Here is a 22,011-nt window from a genome sequence, read left to right as displayed (position 1 = left end):
TGTGGCAGTGCAGAGACACGACCGACGAAGCCGATAATTCGAATCGAAATTGACTGACTGGCTGGATTTCTAGCTGCGTGTTGTTTGCAATTGGGCAGAAACTAGAAGTAGAGAAGAAGAAAGGGGACAGGCTTTAAACAGGCCGATAATGATCCCGACTTCAGTATGTAAAAGGAAGAATACTGATAGCAGAGCTCATATAGCTCCAAGACTGGCTGTATATTGTTGGTGGCGGGGGGGGGGGGGGGGGTTTACAATAGCGACAGGTTGGCTTGGGCGACAATCCAGCTATCCAATGTAACAGAAAATTGCAAGAGGAAAGAAGAAAAAAGGAAGAGAAAAAAAATAGAGAGAGAGAATATTCAAAGACAAGGAGCGTGAATAGAAAGAGATGGAGAAAGGACCTTGGGCACAAAAGATTCATTGATCTAATCAACTGCGTCGATTGTAACCATGATCGCCACAAAGCTTTGTCGTCGAGCAATCTGGCCAATCCGGTCGCTGCTTATCACGTGTCTATAAATTATCTCCGTGATTAGGGTTACCAACCCACTGACATCATCGATGCAAGCTTGGATAGTTCTTTATCCACCTACAGAGTTATCTCTACCAAGGCCCGCTACATCCATAATGACCAACAGCAGAAGCTTTAGCCGGAAAGAAGCACATGGCTGTTTGAATGAATAGCACAACAAAAGTTCCCTGCTCAAGGACTTTGTTATCCGCTGTGCTAGTATTAGTTACACTATATCTAGGCTTTGATGCGGATAAAGATGCAGCTATGAAGCATATTAGTGATCAAACACATCTTCCAAGGGCGGGGGCTGGACGGGTGGCTGATTTCGCAAGGTAGTAGCGAGTAACAAGGAAGGATGTTTAGCCAAACATTCCACTTGTACGAATCCCCCCCCAATCACAATGCCGAACATAAAGCATACATACTGTGTGGAGTGAACAGTCGGGATTCCAAGGGAAGTTGAGCTGAGGATTTACACAGATCTTTAGGGAGAATGAGAGCTTCAAGATTAGTACACAGACCCTAAACAGCCCCCACCACAAAAGCTCGTGCCAGCATGTCAGAGACCGTCCGCATCACCCGACCCCGTACTAGCCCGCCATTCAAGCTGGTTTGCATCGCAAAGCCCTAGAGGCAGGGCCAATGGAGAGATTACCACATACACTTGAGGTGTCCTTGGGAAGCAAACAAAGCATTCCTTAGCTTGAAATTTGATTGATGCCGATTACTAGCCTCTAGCTTTGATTGCCATGTGACCTTGAGCTTGGCTCCCACATGTACTACCTGAGCAACAGCATGATATATAAGACAATTGTGCCTAGGCAGTATCTAATACGACAATTTCTGCCTCCGCTGTCCCGATACTCTCGACATTCAGGATATCATCACTTGCGAGATTGTCAATAAACACGCCATCGCCCTCGCCAAGAATAGCGTCATCATCCTCGCGCCCGTCTAGACGAATCTTGCTTCTGCCACCCTTCGTCATGGTGACATGTATGTAGACCTTCCTCTTGGTGCCCTTAGTTACCTTGGCGCCTACCCTCCAATCAAATATTTTGCCGGGCTCAATGATTCCGGCGCCCATGACAAAGTCAGCATGGATAGGAATGGTCCCGGGTATAGCTGGGACGGCCTCCTTTTCTTCCGCCAAGGTAGCGTCTTCGCCGGCCTTAAGTGGGCTCAGGATTGGCAAAAAGGCCTGGCGTTTGGCCTCCTCTGAGAAGGCCTGAGTGTGGTATGCAGGAGGAAGACCTTTCTTCCAGGGGATAGCCCAGATTTGTAGGAAATGCACAGTCTCTGACGGATGCTCGTTGAACTCAGAATGGGCAATGCCGGTGCCACCCGTGGTGAATTGCACATCCCCACGCTTCATTTGTTTGAACTTTTCGCTTTCTCCGCCCTCGTTTCCTTTGCTCAGCATAGAGTCGCGGTGCGTGAGCTCTCCAGAGAGGATGTAGCTGAAGATTTCGAAGTCGCGATGAGGGTGTGTAGGGAAGCCAGAGTTGGCTTTGACTCTGTCCTCATTAAGCACACGCAGAGAGCCAAAATGAGAGAACTTGGGGTTATACCAGTCCGCAAAGCTGAAGGAGTGGTAGGTGTTCAGCCAGCCGTGATCGCTGTGACCACGGGCTGATGACCGGTGAGGAGTAATCTTAGCGTGACGGAGAGCTTTGGACATTGTGTTCGAAGCTTTTGAGACAGTGCTCATATTGGGAGAAGTAGCAGAAGTGAGAGTAGAGGTGGGTGTGATAGAAGAACCACCAAAGGCTGAGGAGGCGGAAATAGTGCTGGTTGTGGTTGCTGCGGTAGTTTCGAAGCTCTTATACGATGCGACAGACTCGGTGACCTTGTCTAGCAGAGTGTGACCGTAGTTGGTGGTTGAAATGATGATGGCCAGAAAGATGACCAAAACCGCGGACCAGGGGGAAAGAAGGCGCATTTATACCCAAGGAGAAGCTTAAATAAGCACTTGGAAAGAATTTAACAGAATGGTGAGGAAAGTCGTTCAAGCTGGTGTGCAGCGACCTGCAGCTTATAGGAAGGTTAGCGGTGATAACAAACTACTTTGTCATGCTTACTACGGCACCAGAGCTTGTCTCAAGACTAGGGGAAGAAGTGGGACGGCGCGTGTAGCTATCGCCTCTCAAGCTGCAGTTATGAGTAAGCTACGACCAAGCTTGACATAAGCAAGAAGGAGTGCAGTTTAAGTGGAGCCTTGTACTCCATACTATGCACATACTAGGGTACACGCTAGGGTTTAGGCCTTGATGGCTGGATAAGGTTTGCCGCGCTTTTTGGCAAGCCGAGGCTTGGCGGCTAAGCGCTTGCGATTTTGTTAATGCCAAACTACCAAGCTTCATTCAAGCTTCCCATACTATCAAAGAACCCCTTTTAAATTGTCTTTGCTCATTTCAAAAATCCCTTGTTTACTGCTAGAATACGAGGCCGCAAGTATTGCTAAACGGTGTCAGAACGAACCGCTAAGAATAGAACCGCAGAGACAAGTTTCACTACCATTGGACCTCACGCCAAATATTCCAAATATATAAACTCTCCAGTTCTCCCGGCTTCATCGCGAGAGTTTCTCTTGGTAGTTTTATAATCTCTGCGTTTCCCTTCCGAAAAAAAGCCAATCTGTTTGTTATCAAACAGCCCATCAGCTATCTTCATAGGCGGAAATATTGCTCAAGGCGCCGGCAACCACTACCATGGCACCCAACGGCACTTTTTCTAAAATAGGGACCAAGTTCAACGCGCAGCGTCTGCCCCCAGACTCCGTCTTACAGGAACAGGACAAGGAAACACGCAAGGCGACCCTGCTGAGGCCCCAGCCTGAAGACCCAACAAAAGCACCAATCGAAAATACTCTTGAGATCCAGGAGTTGAGTCAAATTGAACCAGTAGGCTAGACACGATCTCGATGCTGCCATAAGAGGTATATATTAACACATGCTACTCAACAGGATATTTTCACCAACGCTCGACCGCTATGGCACCCTCCTACGGCGCGCGGAATTTTTGGGGGTGGCGTGATTGCCCAGAGCATTGCGGCTGGTCAGTCAACCGTGCCCCCAGACTTTGCCATTCATAGCTGTCATTCCTATTTTCTTCTTGCGGGATCCTCCACTATTCCACTAGTCTATCACGTCGAGCGCGTACGCGATGGCCGATCTTTTGCCACACGCACAGTACAGGCTTGCCAGAGGGGCGCTTGTATTTTCACCATTACCGCATCGTTTGTTCGGCGTAGCTCTGGTGGCACCAAATCCCTTCGCCATGCTCTTCCAACGCCACAGAAGATAGGAGATGCACCGCCGGTTCCGACCAATGATGAGGATGGCCAGGAGGATGATGATATGGACGATCCCGCGCTTCCATTCATCGTGCGGGCTATTCGTATTACTGGCACTTTGGATGCACCCGGGGTTCACCAGCGCAGGTGCCAACACTGGATGAAGGCACGCGGTAAAATCAGCACACCAGCCGGCTCAGCGGAGCATGTTGCTGCTCTTGCTTACATGAGTGACTCGGCATTTGTGGCTTCAGTACTTCGCATCCATGGCGTATGGCGCTTTCATTCGCCGCCAGAGGCTCCAGCCCCAGAATATTTCCGTCGAGCTATGCGTGAGGATGTCGGAACAGATGGAAAATTCAACGGGCTAGAGCTTTCACAACTTAGGGAACGACCGCGTATGGGCATGTTGGTCAGTCTCGACCATAGCATCTACTTCCATAATCCACAAGCTGTGAAGGCTGATGAATGGATGCTGTCGGATGTCATGAGCCCATTCTCTGGCGAGGGTCGAGGTGTGGCAATTTCTCATATATACTCACAGGATGGCACTTTATTGGCTACTTGTGTGCAGGAGGGTGTCACGCGGCTGAACCAAGACGGTCCTGACCCTGTAAACCCCGATTTCCCTAATCATGTAACAAAGGAGGATAAGCCTATAAAAGAGAAGCTGTAGAGACGGCTAGCGATACTTGTCTAATATAATAACATGGCGTATGTTACTTATTAGTTACTTTTTTTGTTATCCTGAGGAACGAGCCATGTGTCTTGGCAAGCAATCTGTATTGATAGTAGAAATGATATTTACATCTAGAAGAATAGTAAGATTATAACTAGGTAGCAAAGGAAAGAAAAGAATAGAAGCAGGACACGAAGAAATAGTGCCCCTCGCCGCAGTTGGAGCTAAGGCAAAGAAAATCACAACAACGAAAGCAAAGAAGAAAGCAGCAAAAGAGGAAGAACGGGAGAACAAAAAGGAATGAAGAGCGGGACCGTGATTAAATGGAGGCTTTGGTCAGGCTATATATCTTGGCTTTACAGCTTACCCATCGTCTTGGCAAAATCACTGCAAAATCCAGAGACTACTGCTGTATCTCCGATCGTGGCATTTCCGAGCTTCTGTGTTCTCATTGCCCAAACAAGAGGCTCTTGGCCGTCCCCATCTCCAGCTAGAAGACTAATACAACGTCTTAGAATGGCCTCATCTTCGCCCCCAAAACGAGCGGTCTTGAAACTCTCGACTCTCTCGGCAAACACAGTGTCAGTCAGGGCTTTGCCAAACGCTTCAGCTCCATTGGATGCCTTCCCGGCTTTGAGTTGTTCTGCAATAACGTAGCCATCGATAGCTCCCCGCACCAAGGATGCATGGTCCTTATTCCACTTGTTAAGAAAGCCAACAGCTGAAATTTCAAAAGACGTAGAAAAAGTGCTTTGGCGCCAATCGCTATAGGCTGAAAATAGAACGGAAGCCCAGCTAGCTAGATCCGAATTGGTGGTGTAGGGGCCATTGAAATAAACGCCAGCAACAGTACAGAAAAGCTGCGAGATTCCCACGGGCTGCTCCCCATCCATAAAGCTTTGGTAGACTTTGATATCTGCACGCTTCATGAAGTCTGTAAGCTTTTGAGGCACATCACTAATGATTTGGCGGGACAGATAGCTGTTGCAGGTAGGCCAGCGCAGAAAGTCAAAAAGAGACTGGGGATTTCCCGAGTCAAATTGTGTGATTTCCTTGTCTACTTTCTCTAGATAGGAAACAGCACTCTTGACATCAGGCAAGGGATCATCCGTGTCAGGTTTGATGTCTGCGAAGAATCCTTTGCTTATAGAAAGCTTCTCATCCAGAGAACTACTACCAGTTGTCCCGAAAGTCTGTAAGACCTTGGATACACACTGTGAGCCAGCAGTGGCAATAGCTTGTCTAAAGGCAGTACGATGATCATGGCTACTCAAAAGCCCTAAGATCTGGATGTAGTCGAGAGCGTGGAGATCGCACAGCCCATCTTGGACATAGCAATCAGGAAGAGCTACTAGGGCAAGATTGGATGCATCTTGACATCCACTTTGCATTGCCAAGGCTGGGACTAGAGTTTTCTGCACACACTGCTCGGCCCGCGCAAAGTATCGTGCGGCAGCAGCGCTGAGATTATGCTTAGTACGCTGGAAATGGTCACAAATGTGGGCAGAGGATTTGAGAGCAGTTTGACCTTTGGCGCACTTCAGAGTCTGCCTCACACAAGACCAGTAAAAAGAGCATGTGTCAAGAGTTGGATTCTTGCAGGTTTTCTGGCAGCGGGCTAGCCCAGGGCAGTCATCACAGTGAGCCGAGGCATCACAGAGCCCACTATGCTTGATGGTGATCTGGGACTGAAAGCCAGCATCATCGATATTCGATACGGCGACCGTCGCCTCCACATCTGTGACATCGACCGGGAGTGTAAGTTGCAGAGTGTTCCAAGGAGCATAGCCATACTGGTCAAAGTAGCTTCGGCCTAGGTCAGCGAGACCATGGACCTGAACCTGGCTTGTGCCATCATTAGCACGGAGAGACAAGTGGAAAAAGTCATTATAAGAGGTGTTGAGGTCTTGGGCCGTGGATTCAGTGGATTGAAAACGGTAGACAACATATGCTGTCGTATGGGGTGTGGCTAGCGGTGACTTGGGCACAGCAAAGACCCGCTGGGCAACATTTGTCTTGGTCTCTTCAGCCGTCCAGACAGTCGCCATGCGCTGGTGTTTCTGGGGCTCTTGTTCCTGGGCCGAATTCGAAGGCAACATATGTACGTCTCCTACCCAGCTAGTGTATCTGGCTAAGTTGCGGTCAGTAGGGGGCTTGGTTGAGTTTTGAAAGCTACTCAGTAGAGGTTGTCCCAAGGTCAAAGAGGCGGTTGCTTCCTTTCCGCCTGCAATAGCGTTGACGGCAAAGGCGGTTTCAAGCGAAGCTGTGATTCCTATACTGTGCCTTGGGATATTACTGAAATAAGCGATACCGTTGTCACCCGCAGTCACTGACTCTCGGGCGTCAGGGTGAGTGACAGATTGTAACTCAACCCTGGCGCCACTAGCAGCACTTCCATCAGCGTTGCTCACAGCTACCGACAAATCACCCGAACCAAAGACAAAAGTCCACGAGTTGGTGATTATATTCTGTAGGGAGTCCCCCACAGTCACAGACACATGGGATATATCTCCATGACCACTACCAAAGATATTGGGGGCGTGCACAGTATTAGCCGTGCAAGTGACATCATCAATCACCTTTCCATCGGCAATTATCAGGCAGAAAGCGATGTTATAGTCATCATTGCACTGAAGCTGAACCAGGAGATCTTCGTCAGCAGAGTTAAAGCCAGCCTCTGTAAGCCCCGATTCCACAGAAATCTGGAGCTCAGGGTAACACTCATTAGTATGGGCAATGATAGATGGACTGGTTGCGGGCGTAGTCTGCCTCTTCAAAAGCATTTTCGAAACATCGCTTAGAATCTCAAAGTCGCCGTACCAGTTCACGACAGCGTCAGTTGGAGAGCCCGGAGCCGTATTTCGGGCCTGTGCGGTGGAGGTTGTTGGACTGCGAGTGAAAAACAGCGGAGTGCCAACACGGGCCGTGGTGACAGCCGATTTAGAGCTTTCCAAACTGCTGCTCGACAAGACGGCAGCAGCAGCAGGGTGGTAGAGCCAAGATGGAGACGCCGCGGTAGTCTCAGCCGTGGTGGTGGTGGTGGTGATATGGGGGGAAGCTCCCGTCAAAGTAGGTATGGAAGTATAGTTCCCAGACCACAGCGGGGGGCCAGTAGCGAGAGACATGTTGCCAGCGGTCAGATGGATGAGTATTATCCAGTAGTTAGAAAGGGATTGACAAATAATGGCAAACACAACTGATAGACCTTCGATCCTACGATACCTGGCATGTTGGTTCTTATAGTCGTTTCATGACTAGGGACAGCTGACAAGTCTTTCCTAATCTACTATGTGTAGCGAGGAATCGCAGCATGTGTATTTTTGATCTAGACACAAAGGTATGCTTCGAAATTATAAAGGAACTAGGTTCTTCCACCAGACTGATGTCTAGAATGTGAATGTAAAGAGGCGTCTGCCAGTGAGACTCGGCACAAAGGCGGCTGTCTGCCTACACAGCTGAGTTCCAACTACTTACCCACTGAGTCTGTACATAATGGGAATCAAGCAGTGAAACAAGCAAAAGAAAGCAAGAAGAAGATTAGACAACACAATGTATGCTATAGACAGGGGCCGGCAGCCCCGATCCATCGCGAGACAATCAAATTACCGGTTAATATAACGTAGTCAACGTAGGCGAAGATAAAGTGAAGGTGAAGTCATGCCCGTGTGACGAAAATACATGTGGAATCTTGAAGCCAGTTATGTGCAAAACACAGAACAAGACAAAATGGTCTTCATATTTCCACATGTGCCATGGCCTGATCAACATGGGGTGCACAGAATACCCTAGGGACTTAGGGTTACTGACTAGCGAAGCGGCCAATGAAGGAATTGTATTTTTATGAGCCTTTGACTACCTAGCCTTATAGTGGCTTTGCGATATTGCCTAATGCACCTCACAAGCCAACATTGTATCTATGCAAATCCTTCTCTCTCCAAGCTGTAATATCCAGATTCAAGACATTTATTGCGAAAGGAATGGGTAGGAAGAGTTGCACAGTGCAATCATGAGAGAGAACATGGAGGCGCCGAGCACTCGTCGGAAAGTGGGTGAGCTGGTAACATGGCAGTATACAGTATGTGCACATGTTTAAGTAAAAGAAGAGAAGGGCTTGTGCGGGACAACGATGTTTTCTTATTTTGGCTCGGCATGATTGTAATAAGGCTAGAGTCTCATTTTCATATCGGGAATAGGCTTAGTTGGGACAATTCAATTTGTGTGGTTGAAGGCAGCTGTGTATACATGCAAGCATCTTGTCTTTTTGTGTGCTGTCAAATTCTCGGGTCACGTGATGGAATTTACCATCGCCACTATCTGTTTCTGTTCTTCTGCTTCGCTTCTACACCACAATGCTGGTGTAACGCCATACACTCCGAAGAACTATAAGCTGAGCTTTATATAACGGCAGTTTTTGCGATATAAATCGTGTCCCTTACATTGTTATCGAGACAAGCTATGTGATGGACCTTGATACCCAGGCAATGTGAGTCCCATGCTCCCTAGATATTCCGAAACATTAGGACGGAGAAAACCCGAAATACGATTGTGCTGAAAGATTCTCCAGACAATACTCTAACCTGTGGCAGAACCGAACAACAACGGCTAGCCTTAGGTTGATGGTTGTATTGTGCTCTAGCTTGTTGTGTTTGCAGGATCTGTCCCTGTCTAGGTTTAGTGTTATTCTTTTGTTCTACGGGCTTCCCTTCTTCCTTCTATGCCTCGGGCGCACAAATATAGAAATAAATACAGGCTGTTTATTTTCTAGTTGCCAGCTGAGTTAGTTAGGTGATGGATCCCAAAAGCATATCCCAATGCCAATTCTGCATACGCACAGACCAAACCAAGGGGACAGGCCGTTATTAAGCCGCAGCAATGGGCCTCTGCGCCTGATGTTCCTCTCCCCCTCAATGCTGGGTTATTGATAAGAATACCCAGTCTAGTCTAGGCTTTAGCTGAAGGGCTCTAAAGATCGAGTCTTATGAGACTGATGATTGCATCTTGGAAAAGGTCAAGGCTACGCTTGTATGACAGCATGGCAAAGGCAACTCTGTCTCTATCCATATTGATGTGTGCTACAGGCCCCCCTTCTTCGCCTTCTCTCCTCTTTCGATCTATTCCAAAACGCCACAGTATGAGTGGGAAAGCGCTTAAACAAAAGTGCTGGGCTTGACCTGACCTGAATTCAGCCTATCTAGCCTGTTTCTCTTCCCTGGCCCGGCTATGTACGACAAGGAAATAGGTAAGGTAGGATGACCGCGTCAAATGAGCAAAAGAAATACCAGGCACCAGGGCCCTTCCCTCCTCCCAGATCTTGAATCTCCTGGCAGGTGCACTGACATTCTATGCCTAATTCAAAATAATCCAAAATCAGAAGTTGATGATTAAATATACCTTGTTGGATAGGAACTTGGCTACCGCTTATGTGACTCTGGCCACTCTGTGCTGAAACGGGCCCTTACACCTTTCACACTTTCACACTGCATCCACCCACGCAGAACTTTGGCCAGCCCATGCCTGGCCTATGCTCGTTCTTTTTCATTCGGTCGGAGAACGGTGAGAGCCCAGGCTCAGGCTATTCGTTATAAGATGGACAGGAGGGGAGCGGAAGATGGTGGGACTCTCTTTTCTCACTTCCTCTCTTTCTTGTCCTTCGTGTGTTCTATACTTCCGCTGCATTCCGTCGCGGGCTTGCCTTCCCCTTCCATCTTCCATTGCCTGCCCTTGTTCCGCTGTATCTAGGTAAAACAAGAGGCTTGGTCTTACATCGTCCTGACAGTCACTACAGGACCCTTACTGTGGACCTGATAGATCGAATTTGACAAGCCGCTGCACATGGCATGGCCTTCACCTGAACTTTTCTGCCTTACAAAATAGCTCCCCTTGCTATCCTTCGTTTAAACTCCTACGGTGAAAGAGAAGAAAAGTATAATACGGCTTGTGTTCCTCGCATTGCATTCTTTTTGTCTCATTTCTTTTTGCCTTGAACCCATCATCTCACCCAATCTTCCACTTTCCCTTCCTATCTTACTAGTTTGATTCCGACGCTACATACTATGGCTTTCTCTCTCAGTGCTGCTTTTAAAGCACTGGTTATCGCACTGGGTCTAAGCATTACTGACATTGGTGTCCATGGAGCCTTACGGACCTCACTCTCGTCTCACAGGAGCCTAGCTCCCCGCCGTGACCTTGGCCTTCACAATATTTTGGATAAAATCCCCAAGCCACCTCCACCACCGCCTCCTCCCCAAAACGAACGTTCATTAACGACGGCAACTGATGGCTCCAAGATTCTAAATGGCGTAGTAGATATTGAGTATGTTCTTTGAACGCTAATCTTTGTTGGTCCCGTGGCTTCTGCGATACTTTCCTACTAACAAACTCTGACAGGGGCCTTTTAATTCGGTACAAAGTTAGTGCTCCCGTTGCGCTTTTCATGACGGGCACTAGAATCCCAGGTGCTGCTGGTATCCGTGGAGTTTCTAGCGACCTTGGTCTCAACGTTTTGATACATGGTGATGGCGGGGAAGGCTTTGACGATTTTCCCAACCAGGGAGTTAGAGAAAACCTTGCCGGAATTGCCCTTCAAGCCCCCAATCAGGAGCTCAACTGGGGGGGTGGTTCTGGTAATAATCGCCCGGATGGCGTTCAACACTCTGAAGCCATCAGAGAATTCATTTTCATGTTCCTTCCCGAGATTCTCTCCTTTGATTCAGACAATGTATTCTTCACTGGCATTTCTGGAGGTGCCATGCTGCTGACGGGCTACTTCATCCCTACCTTCATGCACGAATTACCAAATACTGGCGCCCTGCTTCTCTGTGGAGCCATGCCCCCGCAAGTTCCTTGGGTTAAGGCCAAAAAGTTTATTGGCAACACCCGCTTCCACTTTCAGTCTACCAAGAACGAGCTAGACGGCCTGGGTGATCTCATCATTGAAACGATTGATGCCTTTTCTGAGACCGCAACTAAAATGCGCGTTTCTGACAACCGTTTGGACAAGCTGCAGACTGTCAACAACGACCCCAAAGGCGGACACTGCATCTTCGACGATGTGGACTTTTACTCTAGCATCAAACTCATGGCCGAAAGCTACCCAAACATCATGCAGAAAGGCGGCGATGGAATAGTGCCAGGAATTGGTAATGTCTTGGACGGCACCACAACTACCATTCTGTCTTTTGACAAGGCCGTGCAGGCGAAATAACCGCCCGGTCATTTGCATAGATCCATGTTGGACGCTATACTTTTTATTTAGTTGATGTAATATTGGTTTCGGTGGAAGCTTTTAATAAATCATGATTTCTGCAAAGTACGAAGTTGTGGACTTCAGGTCATGTGACAGGATAAGTACAGCAAGTGGAGACAAATGTCACACCATCTTGTTTCCAGCTACTAGTTAGGGCAAGGCACCTTAATCAAGGCCTCATCCATTGAGAGATTATTTCAGTCCAGAATCGCTTTATTACAACTTTTTGACCAAGAAGTTTCTGCAAATCAGAAAAGCACTCCTGATGTTGATATCTCTACACTGGTAGTAGAATGGTGTTCAGCCTTGGCTGGATTGGACTTCTTAGTTGCACTAACTTCGATCTCGGGAACCAAACCCTTATTGAGCCTGTTTTTCGATGAAGATTAGCGAAGACGTCCCCTGTAATCCCACTGCAGTGAAGAAATGGCCCATAAACTAATCGCTTACTACGCTACATCACTTCGGGCTCCAACTTCACTAGACAGCGCCCAGGGCTCATAATGTGCTTTAGTCACGTATATGTTCAAACCATATATCTATCTATACACACAGCATCATATACATTACAACACTTGATACTGCAACTAGTTTTGGTGGAACTCTCTTTCTTGACTAACTGTTAGCTTGCTTGCGAACTCCATCAAACATAGGGTAAGGAGCTAGGAATGGCTTTCAGAGGCTATGAGAAGGGCCACGATGATGTGGGCTTAAGATGGCATAGCTTTAAAGGCAAGGCTTCCTCGACTCAATGGGAGATCAGTTTGCAGACATTGGTCAACTCCGAGGAAAAGGATGCCCTAGAAAAGGGGACTAGATGTGAGCTAGAAAGCCACTTCGCTATTAGTGCAGGCTTTAGAAACTCTAGAGAGAAAGCTGTGACTCAGATATTACTGTCATGGATGGAAGCATCAATTATCTATCTGATATCATAGGAGAGGCCGAGCTATTTCAAGCTCGTACCCGCACTATCTGGCCTCTCTCTTCCATATCTTCCCAAATATTCGCCAACACTGATTTCCGCTTCTTGGAACGGCCAGGAGCAGACTTCATCTTAGGATGCATCAGGATTATTTCCCCTTGTTGGGCACGAGTTATCGCTACATTCATGCGATGTTTGTCGTTTAAAAACCCCGGGCCATCTGTCCTCACGAGATCAAGAATTACCAGATCTGCTTCATGGCCCTGTGCAGAATCAATCGTTCGTACATCGATTCTTTCCTTATCCTCCCTTGGTAGCATCTTCAGCTTGGACATGTAGTTCTGGATAGCGGCACGATACGGTGCAATTACCAGGATTCGGCCGGCCTCTCGGGGGTCCTTGACATTGCGGAAACACTCGTCTGCAAGCAGCTCCTTGATCCGTTCAAGAGCATAATTTTCATGTTTTGGGTTAAACTTTGAACTTCCCATACTGCCTTGCGCCGAGTTCTCGATATGGACTAATATGCGCGACTCGTCCAGCTTTTCCAGTTGGCCAAGTCGACAGAGCCACTCCCGGACACGCGTAATGCTGCTAGATGCTTTGTGTTCAACAGCCCCTATACCGCTAGACATGCGTGAGGCATAGAACAACTCTGACGAAAGCCGTTCTAGGTTTCCATAGGCGCGATGGTTTATCATCAACGAGCTGACCCGGCCATCGAGAAGCTCCACACGTTCCATTGTGCTAACCTGCATTTGCGGCACATGGGGATTTTCCAAGAATATCGGAACCTCTCCCTTTGCCTTCCGTTGGTTATTCCGCCCCATGTTAGAGACAAAGGGAAGTGTTTGGCGATGATCGCCCGTGAAGATCCACACTCGTGGGCGATGCATGGCTATTGGGATCAAGCTCGTGAGCTCCCGGGCATGAGGGGCCTCGTCCATGAAAACTATATCGGGCTTGAACATGGCTCTGAATTCAGGGTTAGAAGCCGCGACTGGCGTAGTGGCTATGAAGTCAACTTTCTCAAGAGTTTCAGCGTAAAGCTTCTTGATCATACTCCGAAGTTTGAGGTTTTCTTTCCCACTCTTGAGCGCCGAGGCAATCAATCTGGCCAGTTCCTGGTATTGACCAGGGTTCTCTGTGAATCTTTTCCATGTTGCTTGGTCCAGAGACGGGGCGAAGGTCCCAGAGTTCTTCTCCTTCGTCATTTGGTTGGCATTTCTCTGGGCAAATGACATGAATCTTTTCATAAGAGCTATTGAACTATCGCTCGATTCAGTTGAATCCCGCCAATCGTTATTGACAACTTCGCTGTTCTTCATCTCTCTATTCCAACCACGCATTCGCACCATCTCAATGGGGATGTTTGCATCGTTGCAGAGTTTGAAAAGACGACTAGCGACGTCGTCAACTGGCTTGTTCATGTCGATTAAGTATAGAATCTTAGCCCGCTCCTTGTTGGCTTTGAGACCCGAAAGAGCGATTACCGCTGTCAACACATTCCAGTGCGTCTTTCCAGCGCCTGGACAGCCAGATACAAAATGCAAGCCACAGGGAATCCTGCTCATCTGTCTGTACGCGTCCTTGTGGTGTGAATTCAACTGCATGAATCTTTTCTTGAGAGATTGCGGGATAGTGTCGCTCTTTTCAGGATTTTTCATGTGCGGAAACACTTTGAAAATGTCCACATATCCCACAGGTGGTATTCGTGGATCAAGAATATACTTGAAGGCCGAGATTTGTCGACTATCAGCCTCCATAGGAAATTCTTCCGAGGTAGCTTGACTCCCCCGCTGTGCAAAGCGCAGAGAGTCGAGCGATACGTCCCGGAGGCTTTGTTTCGCCCTCTCCTCCGCATCTAAGAACAGTGCCATTGCCTTTGATTCCATCTGATATGAAATCTCGTTGTGGTCTAACTCAAAAATGACGCGGACTTTCTTCTCGGGACTTAGTTTTACACCTTTCAGGTCAGTGTATGAGAGTCCGCCTGCGGCCGCATAAGGACCATATACCTCCTCGTCACTGCCCAAGCGGGCGTTAAAACTAGGCAAAATGTTAAAAGCAGCAAGATGCTTGTTTTTGCCGTCAATTCGTAATGTTTCGAAGGGGTTGTCAACCCGCTCCGCCACAAGGTTGACCTGAGAGATCTCTGTGCCTTTGCTTGAACAAAACGGCCTAGCAAACGATACTTTCAAACGGTCATCCAGGCTGGGAAAACGAATTTCGTTGTTCTTCGGCGGTTGAACAAGCAATACCCACTCGCGCTGATAATCGTTTAGAGGGGTGGCAGAGCCTGTCGGCGCAAGAATCCAGGCATCCCATTGGTATTTTGCGTTGTTGAAACGCTCGGTATCATTTCTATCGTTTCGATTTTCAATCTCCGCACCCTTCAAGTGTATCTCCGCCATGTCTTGAGCAGATGCAAAGGCAAGAAACACCCCATCTTTATCAGGATGGAGGGGACGAACAAATGGAATGGTCTGTACAATCAGGAACTTTGTTAGAAGACCAAATTGGAGAGCAGCTTTGGAGTGGCTAATACCTACACTGTTTTTAGCATTTGTTGGTGGCTGCAACAAAGACTCTTGACTTTTGCAAGGCAGAGACATTAACCCCATACGGTAGGTTAGTTTCTCAGTAAGGGCCAGCATATTAGATGCCCCGGAGTACTGTTTTGTGTCCTTAGCCATCATGAGGAGAGTCTTCCTTTCAGGAGAAATCGTAAAGCTGTGTTCAAGACAAGAGATATAGCTTGTTTGATAGAGATAGGCAATCTCATGAAATTCACTTCTACAGAACAGAAAACTAGACACAGAGCAGATGCTGGGCTTGATCACTTTTATATAGAGGTTAGGCTACCTACCAATCGATGAGGGCAAGACAGTTAGTATGTAGGCAGCCATCCATTTTGTTTACTACCAAGACTAGTTGGCCTCAAGCTGGTTGCCAGGTAGTCAAGCATAATAGATACATGTAGAATGTACAGGCAATATATTGCTCTCAGTATAATATACATTATAATTGCAATACAAGACATGGCAATAAGTGGTTGTTAAAGCTTACAATGGGCTCATGTTGTGCAAGCAGAAAAGTCAGATAAGCTAGATAGTAAGTGGAGTTGTAGAACAAGGGTTTAAAGGATGCTGCCACGTGATCTACGTCAAGACTGAAAATTTAGAAGGGCTAAGGGCTAAAAGCTTGAAACAACTAGCCTTTGATAGATGCAATATGATTCAAAGCAATTCAGCATGATTGCTCTCATCAGTTCTATATGTTTGTTTAAAGGTAAGCCAGCTCTATCTAATTTCAAATTATTTGCTGCCTGTGACTAAATATGACTCCAGCTAAAGTGCCTAGGAGCCATAATACTGTTTGCAGTTTAGTGCTTTCTGTCCCATAAATAGCCATTTCTACCTGCTCTGATTGGCCTAACCCAGATCTACTTTACCTTCCTATTCTCTCTAGACATCCAAGTTGTGGAAACTCTCAAGCCTCAATCACAGCCTTGGGCATTTCCTTTTTTCTCCTTTTCCTTTCCTTCTTTCAATCTTTGTGATTCTGTTAACTACTCCAACCAAATAATACAAACCAGTCAATATGCCCAAGAACAAGGGAAAAGTATGTTTGTCTCTCTCTCCCCCTCCTGGATAATACGACAAGCTGTCAAATAAACCGATTTCTTTTTGGCTTCTTGCATTTTTTGGCTTGTATTTTTTTTCGCCTACGAAACATGAATGCCTCTCTACCCCTCCTTGTTTTGAGACTTGAGTGCATGCCCCTCCGCCCCGACCACTGCCTCTGGAAAGACATGCAAGATTTCCGGAGCCATTGCAATTCTTGATACTCAAAAACGGGCTTCTCAGCTCCGTACCAAGACGAAAAAAAAAAGAGAGGGGCGAATGGTGGCTATGTGCGGCGTCAAATTTTGGATCCGGAAAAACCTCGATGCGTACGCAGACTGACCAACTATCGTGACATAACAGGGTGGTAAGAACCGGAGAAGAGGCAAGAACGAGACAGACAAGGCCAAGCGTGAGCTTATGTTCAAGGAGGACGGCCAGGAGTATGCTCAAGTCGTAAGTACAATCCATACAATCCTGTGCGTATGCATGACAACCGCAAGGAAATGGCGTGGTGGTGTGGAATTGCTTGATACGGCTATGATCTGTAGCCACTGGGTCTTTGATAAGCCCATAGTGCGCTTTTGTCTAGCGACCAACCTTTTCCACGAACTTTCGCATCATAGGATAATATATACTAACCTCTTTCTCCTATACAGGTAAAGATGCTTGGTAACGTATGTTGTTGCCCCCCCCCCCCCCCCCCCCCCACCCCCCCCAACGACCCGAACACACTACTAACTAAACAACAGGGTCGTCTTGAGGCACAGTGCTTCGACGGTCAGAAGCGTCTGGCTAACATCCGTGGTACCATGCGCAAGAAGGTCTGGATCAACCAGGGTGATATCAGTACGTCAGAAAAACAAGAGGCCTTGCAATGTTTTGAGCTTAGTGTTCTAACAACTTTCTAGTTCTTCTATCGCTCCGTGACTACCAGGACAGCAAGGGTGATGTCATTCTCAAGTACACCGCTGACGAGGCCCGTTCCCTGAAGGCTTACGGCGAGCTGCCCGAGAACGTAAGTCAAAGCCCTCAAACAAGCGCATCAGATTACAATACACTACCTAGCCTAATTTTCAATTTCACTAACCGTGCTTCCCTTTCTTCTAGGCCAAGATCAACGAGACCGATACCTATGGTGGCGATGGCGGTGAGGAGTGCAACTTCGAGTTCGCCGACGCTGCTTCGGACGAAGAGGAGGAAGAGACCGGCGATATTGATGTTGACGACATCTAAGCGTTTTTATACCTGTCGGCTGCGTTTGTCCACTTGACGCTCCAAGTCCATTCGACCAGGCAACGTCGCCGCCCATCCTCTCCAACCAAAAGTCTGCTGCTTTTTTTGCATTTCAAAAGTCTCGACTCGACAAGAAATACCCCCTCCCCCTTCTTCTCTTTGCTTTTCTTTTCTCTTTCAATTTTCCGCCGTCTCCTGCAAACTCTGGCTCTTAACCACACATCTGCCAAAAGATGTCTCTGTTGTTCCCACTGCATGGAGGGCTCCTGCTATCTTGACTTTCCTCTAACAAGGAATGTGTAGATGGCACCCTGTCTTCTCTCTCCAAGCGCATTAGCCGCAAAGGTGGTTTCAAACGCTACTCTTTGTTTGCTAGTGCGCTCCCACGACAGCGTTTTCCTTAGAGCTCTCTTCTCTCGCGTCAAAACGGATTAGAATACCTAGGCTTCCTGAGTTTTGAGGTGTCGGCAAGCCACGCTCATGCTTCAAACTTCGGGCTGGCTCAGGTGTTCCTCCCAGTTGGCAGCGAGACAGTGAGAATTCCACAAATGGACAATCTTCCGATAGACATTTTCTAGATCAAACTCGGCTATATATGGGTCGCGGTGGGAGAGACGCCGCGATTAAGAAACAAAAAAAACGAATTTCTTCCAATTTTATGATGCTTTACCCGTGATACAATGCCGTGCCATGGTCTTTTCTCTCTCTTCCTCTATGAATGAATTAAGATATGCTAGGCGCAAGTACTATACTTTATGCAGGGCAAAAAGAAAAGATTTCCGACTGATAGCCAACCGCTTAGCCATATCACGATAGCAGCTAGCGAACTTGGCATCAACTACGAATTACAAGGAAACAAGTAATAGAAGGCATAAGAATAAAATGTAAACTTTAAAGACACTATAAAATAGAACCGAGAACTGCACCAAATCTACCACGGTAGTTTGAACATCCCAAGAAAGATAATCAGAGAAGCAAGAGACAAGAAAACCAAGAGGTCAAGTTTGCAGTGAAACTATGACATCCTAAGGAAGCATTGCTCTACTAGAAATGCAGGAGCAAGCAGAGACGCCAAGTATCGATTCCGCAGAGAGTCCATTTACCAATCGTCGTTGTCGCTCTCGTCGTCTACATATAGGTTAGCATATAATCAGTACAGGGAAACCTTTGCTAGAGTGAGGAAACAGAGAAGACATACCGCTTTTACTGACTTTGCCCTTGCGCTTTTGCAGGGCTGCAGCGAGTGCGTCGGCCATTGATGGCGCTGCACCAGGGGCACCACCACCAGCTGCTGGAGGTGACGAGGAAGATTCGTTATTCCCAGCAACTGAAACACCACTGCGATCACGGATTTGGGAGCGGTCAACCTTCCTAAGTCCACCAATACCACCAGCACCCTGGATACCGGCAAGCAGAGCTGAGCGACCGCCAGTCTCTGCACCAGGGGATGGCCCAGAAGCATATCCCGAGTCCCGGCTTGTAGTGGCCGGGGGTGGTGGGCCTGGAGGGGGCGGTGGTGGAGGAGGAGCGCCAGCAGCGGAGGGTGCGGGCATCGGGGGTGGTGGAGGCGGCGGAGGTGGAGGTGGAGCACTCCCTGAAGGTAAAGGAGGTGCATTGGACGGCGGTGGAGGAGGAGGGGCAGGTGGCGCCGTGCCTGATGGCAATGAAGGGGCTGCATTTGAAGGAGGCAGAGGGGGTGCGGGTGGTGGGGGCGCACTGCTTTGTGGCAAAGGGGGGCAGGGGGAGCGGGCGGAGCGGGCGGAGCAGGAGGAGCGGGAGGAGCGTTGTTTGACGGAAGGGGTGGGGGCATAGGAGGTGCAGGGGGAGCACTGTTGAATGGCACAGGAGGCGCTGGGGGAGCTGGGGGAGCTGGAGGTGCTGGAGGCGGAGCAGGCGGGGCGTTGTTGGTTGGCAAAGGAGCTTTGCTTGGAGGAGGTAAGGATGGCGGAGCTGGCGGTGCTGGCGGTGCTGGTGGTGCTGGAGGTGGAGCATTATTGACAGGAGCAGCATGCGTAACGGGACGGACTGCCGATGCAGGCGCCTTGGGAGGGGTGGTAACCCTAGGTGGAGGAGGTGGAGCAGCAATCTTTGGAGGTATGGCCGGCGGGGGAGGAGGGGGAGCCGGAGCAGCAACTGCTTCACGGGGCGGAGGTGGTGGTGGAACAGCGTTACGTGCAGGCGGCGCTGGCGGTGCTGGTGGCATCATATGCACACTAGGACGGTTGTTTGTAGAAGCCGCCGGCGCATCCGTGGGAACTTTTCCTGGTCTAGGAGGTGGAGGAGGGCCAGGGTTGGCTAAAGGAGGAGCTGCACTTTCACGAGGCGGTGGAGCACTACTACGAGCATATTTCCCGGCATCGGGGAAGGGCGGAGGGGCAGCAAATCGGGTCCGGTTGGGAGATATATCGACACCGGCTGCGGACCGACGAGTCGGAGGAGGCGGTGGAGCTCCATTTCGTCGAGAAGGCGGAGGGGCTGGAGGCTCCGTTGATCGACTGGTAGGTGGAGGGGGAGGGGGTTGTCTCACTGACTTCCCATTACTATTGACGCTCGGAGTACTGGTAGTAGAGACTGGGGCAGATGCTGATGGGGGTGGTGGGGGTGCGTGTCGCTGTGCAGGTTCGCTGGCGCGTAGCTGCTTTTGCTGCTCCTCTCGCAAAAAACGCACAATGAACTCTTGGTCTTCCTTGATGAGATCTTCGGTAAGACCCATTTGCTTGAGGTCCTCGCCGAAGTTTTCACGCCATTGCGGGTCGAAGGCATCAAGCAAGGCAAACTCGGAATAGTTGCCATTAGATGATGATGCTTGGTGACGAGGAGCCCCCACAGTAGGAGCTGAAGAGTGGCGATGACCGCCGAATAATCCGCCGAGAATGCCGTGCTTGTGGTTCACAGGCTGGCCGGAGCCGCCAAAGGGAGTAGCTTTAGTGGCTTTGCTAGCATTCTTTTCACGATCATTCATCTTTTTCAGGAACTGCTTGGCCTCCTTTTCGTCAACAAACGAAAGTCCAGCCACGCATTCTTCCATTTCAAAGGTGTGGAAGAATGTGCGATCCTGGTTGTATTGCCATGACTCGTATATTTCTTGGTCCCAAATGACACCGCGGTTAGAAGGCTGTAGAGATGAGCAAGGCGGTGTGTCAGTCCAGGCATTCAATCAGGTGTTAGTACATGTACTCACAGAGATATCCACAATCTTCAGCCAGAAGGTGTTTCCAACCAAATCATTAGACAGCACTACTGCTCCCTGAATCCCGGTGTCGGTCCAATGGGAACGGCTTGGATGCGCAACATAGAGCTTGGCAACTGCAACAGCTTGGATCTTGTTGGATTGCTTGGGGACATAGCGGCGAACCGTCTCCTTGTCGTCATCATTCAGAATGGTTGGCATTGTGGCATTAGTCGAGTGGAAGATCGATTGATCGAGATTCAAGGGCGAGGCTTTGTTTCGTAATACAGTATAGAAATAGCGATATTGGATGATGGATGATGGATGATGGGATATGAATGGCACAGCAACACTGAGCGAGCCGGGTGAGGATTGTGAGTTCTGACAAGGCAGGGAGAGGAGGGGGCTCTGCAATTCCCTAAAGGAAGAGCTCGCGAGGGACTTGGTCGACCTATCGACAGTACCCTCAGCACGTCGGTAGCAGGAGAACAGCAGCGTCGACTTGGCGTAGTTCGGGCGGTTGTTCTGGATGAATTCCCACGAACGGAAGTGATGAAGAAGGGGGCGATGAGAACAACAGAATATGGTGCGACAAGAAGAACCAAGGCTGAGCTTTTTTTGACAGAAGGCAGAAAGATAGCTGAAGGCAGACAAAAGATTAGTGGAATGTGGAACAGGATTACAAAGACAAGCAAGGCCTTAAGAAACTAGAGACCAGAGAAGCTAAGGCTTAGCCTAGGCTGACAATTCGGGAGCTTACAGGGCGTTTAGAAGCTTTAGGGAGCAGGGATTCTGTAATTTTAGTGCTACCATAGAAGGGCATCAAGTGAAGGCCTGCCCTATTAGCTCTGATGGGATTAGCTAATGAGCGTACCCCACGCAGCACACAACCAACTCCGTTCCATCCCAAAGAAGCTTGCAAGGAAAGCAATCAGTCAGTCTTCAATTAACTAGCCGGAGAACCGGAGAAGTCACAAAACCGTGCATATATCTATCTACCAGGGGTTCTCCTCACTTGCACCACCCCTTTCTATGTGTATACAGAGCCTGTTGGAGGCCAGGCCGGGCGATCATTAAGAAGACCCACATTAAGATCCCATGCCGCAGGGAAACCGAGGGAGGCGATGATGGCAAGAATCGCCCAGGCAAACAGACACAGTATCAGTGATGTACATGTAATCACGTACTGGCTGCTAGGTGCAAACTAAAACCGCAGGTCGTGGTTTTTTCCGTCTTTTCTACCGTGCACACGTACGTCTTATGTTGTCTTGCCCTCTTTTCCTTTTTTCTTCTTTTCCTTTTTTCTTCTTTTCCTAGTTCT

At 48.7% G+C, this 22,011-nt stretch overlaps 7 protein-coding genes across 7 annotated transcripts; 3 read left to right on the top strand and 4 right to left on the bottom strand.

Moving 5' to 3' along the window:
• Positions 1-1,334: 1,334 nt before the first annotated feature.
• On the bottom strand, positions 1,335-2,459 carry HOO65_010359 (putative quercetin 2,3-dioxygenase PA1210; the record flags this gene model as incomplete). The annotated part of the gene is made up of 1 exon (XM_070999694.1): positions 1,335-2,459. One exon carries the CDS (start codon positions 2,457-2,459, stop codon positions 1,335-1,337), a length of 1,125 nt encoding a protein of 374 aa, XP_070862181.1.
• Positions 2,460-3,228: 769 nt separating this feature from the next.
• On the top strand, positions 3,229-4,488 carry HOO65_010358 (Acyl-CoA thioesterase 2; the record flags this gene model as incomplete). Its single annotated transcript, XM_071005902.1, has 2 exons — positions 3,229-3,420; positions 3,484-4,488. 2 exons carry the CDS (start codon positions 3,229-3,231, stop codon positions 4,486-4,488), a joined length of 1,197 nt encoding a protein of 398 aa, XP_070862180.1.
• A 359-nt stretch (positions 4,489-4,847) lies between these two features.
• Positions 4,848-7,616, bottom strand: HOO65_010357 (uncharacterized protein; the record flags this gene model as incomplete). The annotated part of the gene is made up of 1 exon (XM_070999693.1): positions 4,848-7,616. The coding sequence occupies one exon, from the start codon at positions 7,614-7,616 to the stop codon at positions 4,848-4,850; it is 2,769 nt and encodes a 922-aa protein (XP_070862179.1).
• Positions 7,617-10,544: 2,928 nt separating this feature from the next.
• On the top strand, positions 10,545-11,695 carry HOO65_010356 (uncharacterized protein; the record flags this gene model as incomplete). The annotated part of the gene is made up of 2 exons (XM_071005970.1): positions 10,545-10,804; positions 10,879-11,695. The coding sequence occupies 2 exons, from the start codon at positions 10,545-10,547 to the stop codon at positions 11,693-11,695; spliced, it is 1,077 nt and encodes a 358-aa protein (XP_070862178.1).
• Positions 11,696-12,688: 993 nt separating this feature from the next.
• On the bottom strand, positions 12,689-15,316 carry HOO65_010355 (Regulator of nonsense transcripts 1 -like protein; the record flags this gene model as incomplete). The annotated part of the gene is made up of 1 exon (XM_070999692.1): positions 12,689-15,316. The coding sequence occupies one exon, from the start codon at positions 15,314-15,316 to the stop codon at positions 12,689-12,691; it is 2,628 nt and encodes an 875-aa protein (XP_070862177.1).
• Positions 15,317-16,262: 946 nt separating this feature from the next.
• Positions 16,263-17,521, top strand: HOO65_010354 (Eukaryotic translation initiation factor 1A X-chromosomal; the record flags this gene model as incomplete). The annotated part of the gene is made up of 6 exons (XM_071005903.1): positions 16,263-16,283; positions 16,649-16,741; positions 16,945-16,962; positions 17,038-17,134; positions 17,197-17,303; positions 17,396-17,521. 6 exons carry the CDS (start codon positions 16,263-16,265, stop codon positions 17,519-17,521), a joined length of 462 nt encoding a protein of 153 aa, XP_070862176.1.
• A 1,099-nt stretch (positions 17,522-18,620) lies between these two features.
• On the bottom strand, positions 18,621-20,912 carry HOO65_010353 (Proline-rich protein LAS17; the record flags this gene model as incomplete). Its single annotated transcript, XM_071005519.1, has 4 exons — positions 18,621-18,649; positions 18,720-19,237; positions 19,315-20,636; positions 20,703-20,912. 4 exons carry the CDS (start codon positions 20,910-20,912, stop codon positions 18,621-18,623), a joined length of 2,079 nt encoding a protein of 692 aa, XP_070862175.1.
• Between the last annotated feature and the right edge of the window lie 1,099 nt (positions 20,913-22,011).

Source organism: Ceratocystis lukuohia (genome assembly GCF_044167205.1).
Source record: "Ceratocystis lukuohia strain C4212 chromosome Unknown Supercontig1_pilon, whole genome shotgun sequence".
NCBI classification, from domain to species: domain Eukaryota; kingdom Fungi; phylum Ascomycota; class Sordariomycetes; order Microascales; family Ceratocystidaceae; genus Ceratocystis; species Ceratocystis lukuohia.
The sequence above is the reverse complement of the archived record's forward strand: the minus strand, read 5'-3'. Positions and strand labels throughout refer to the sequence as shown.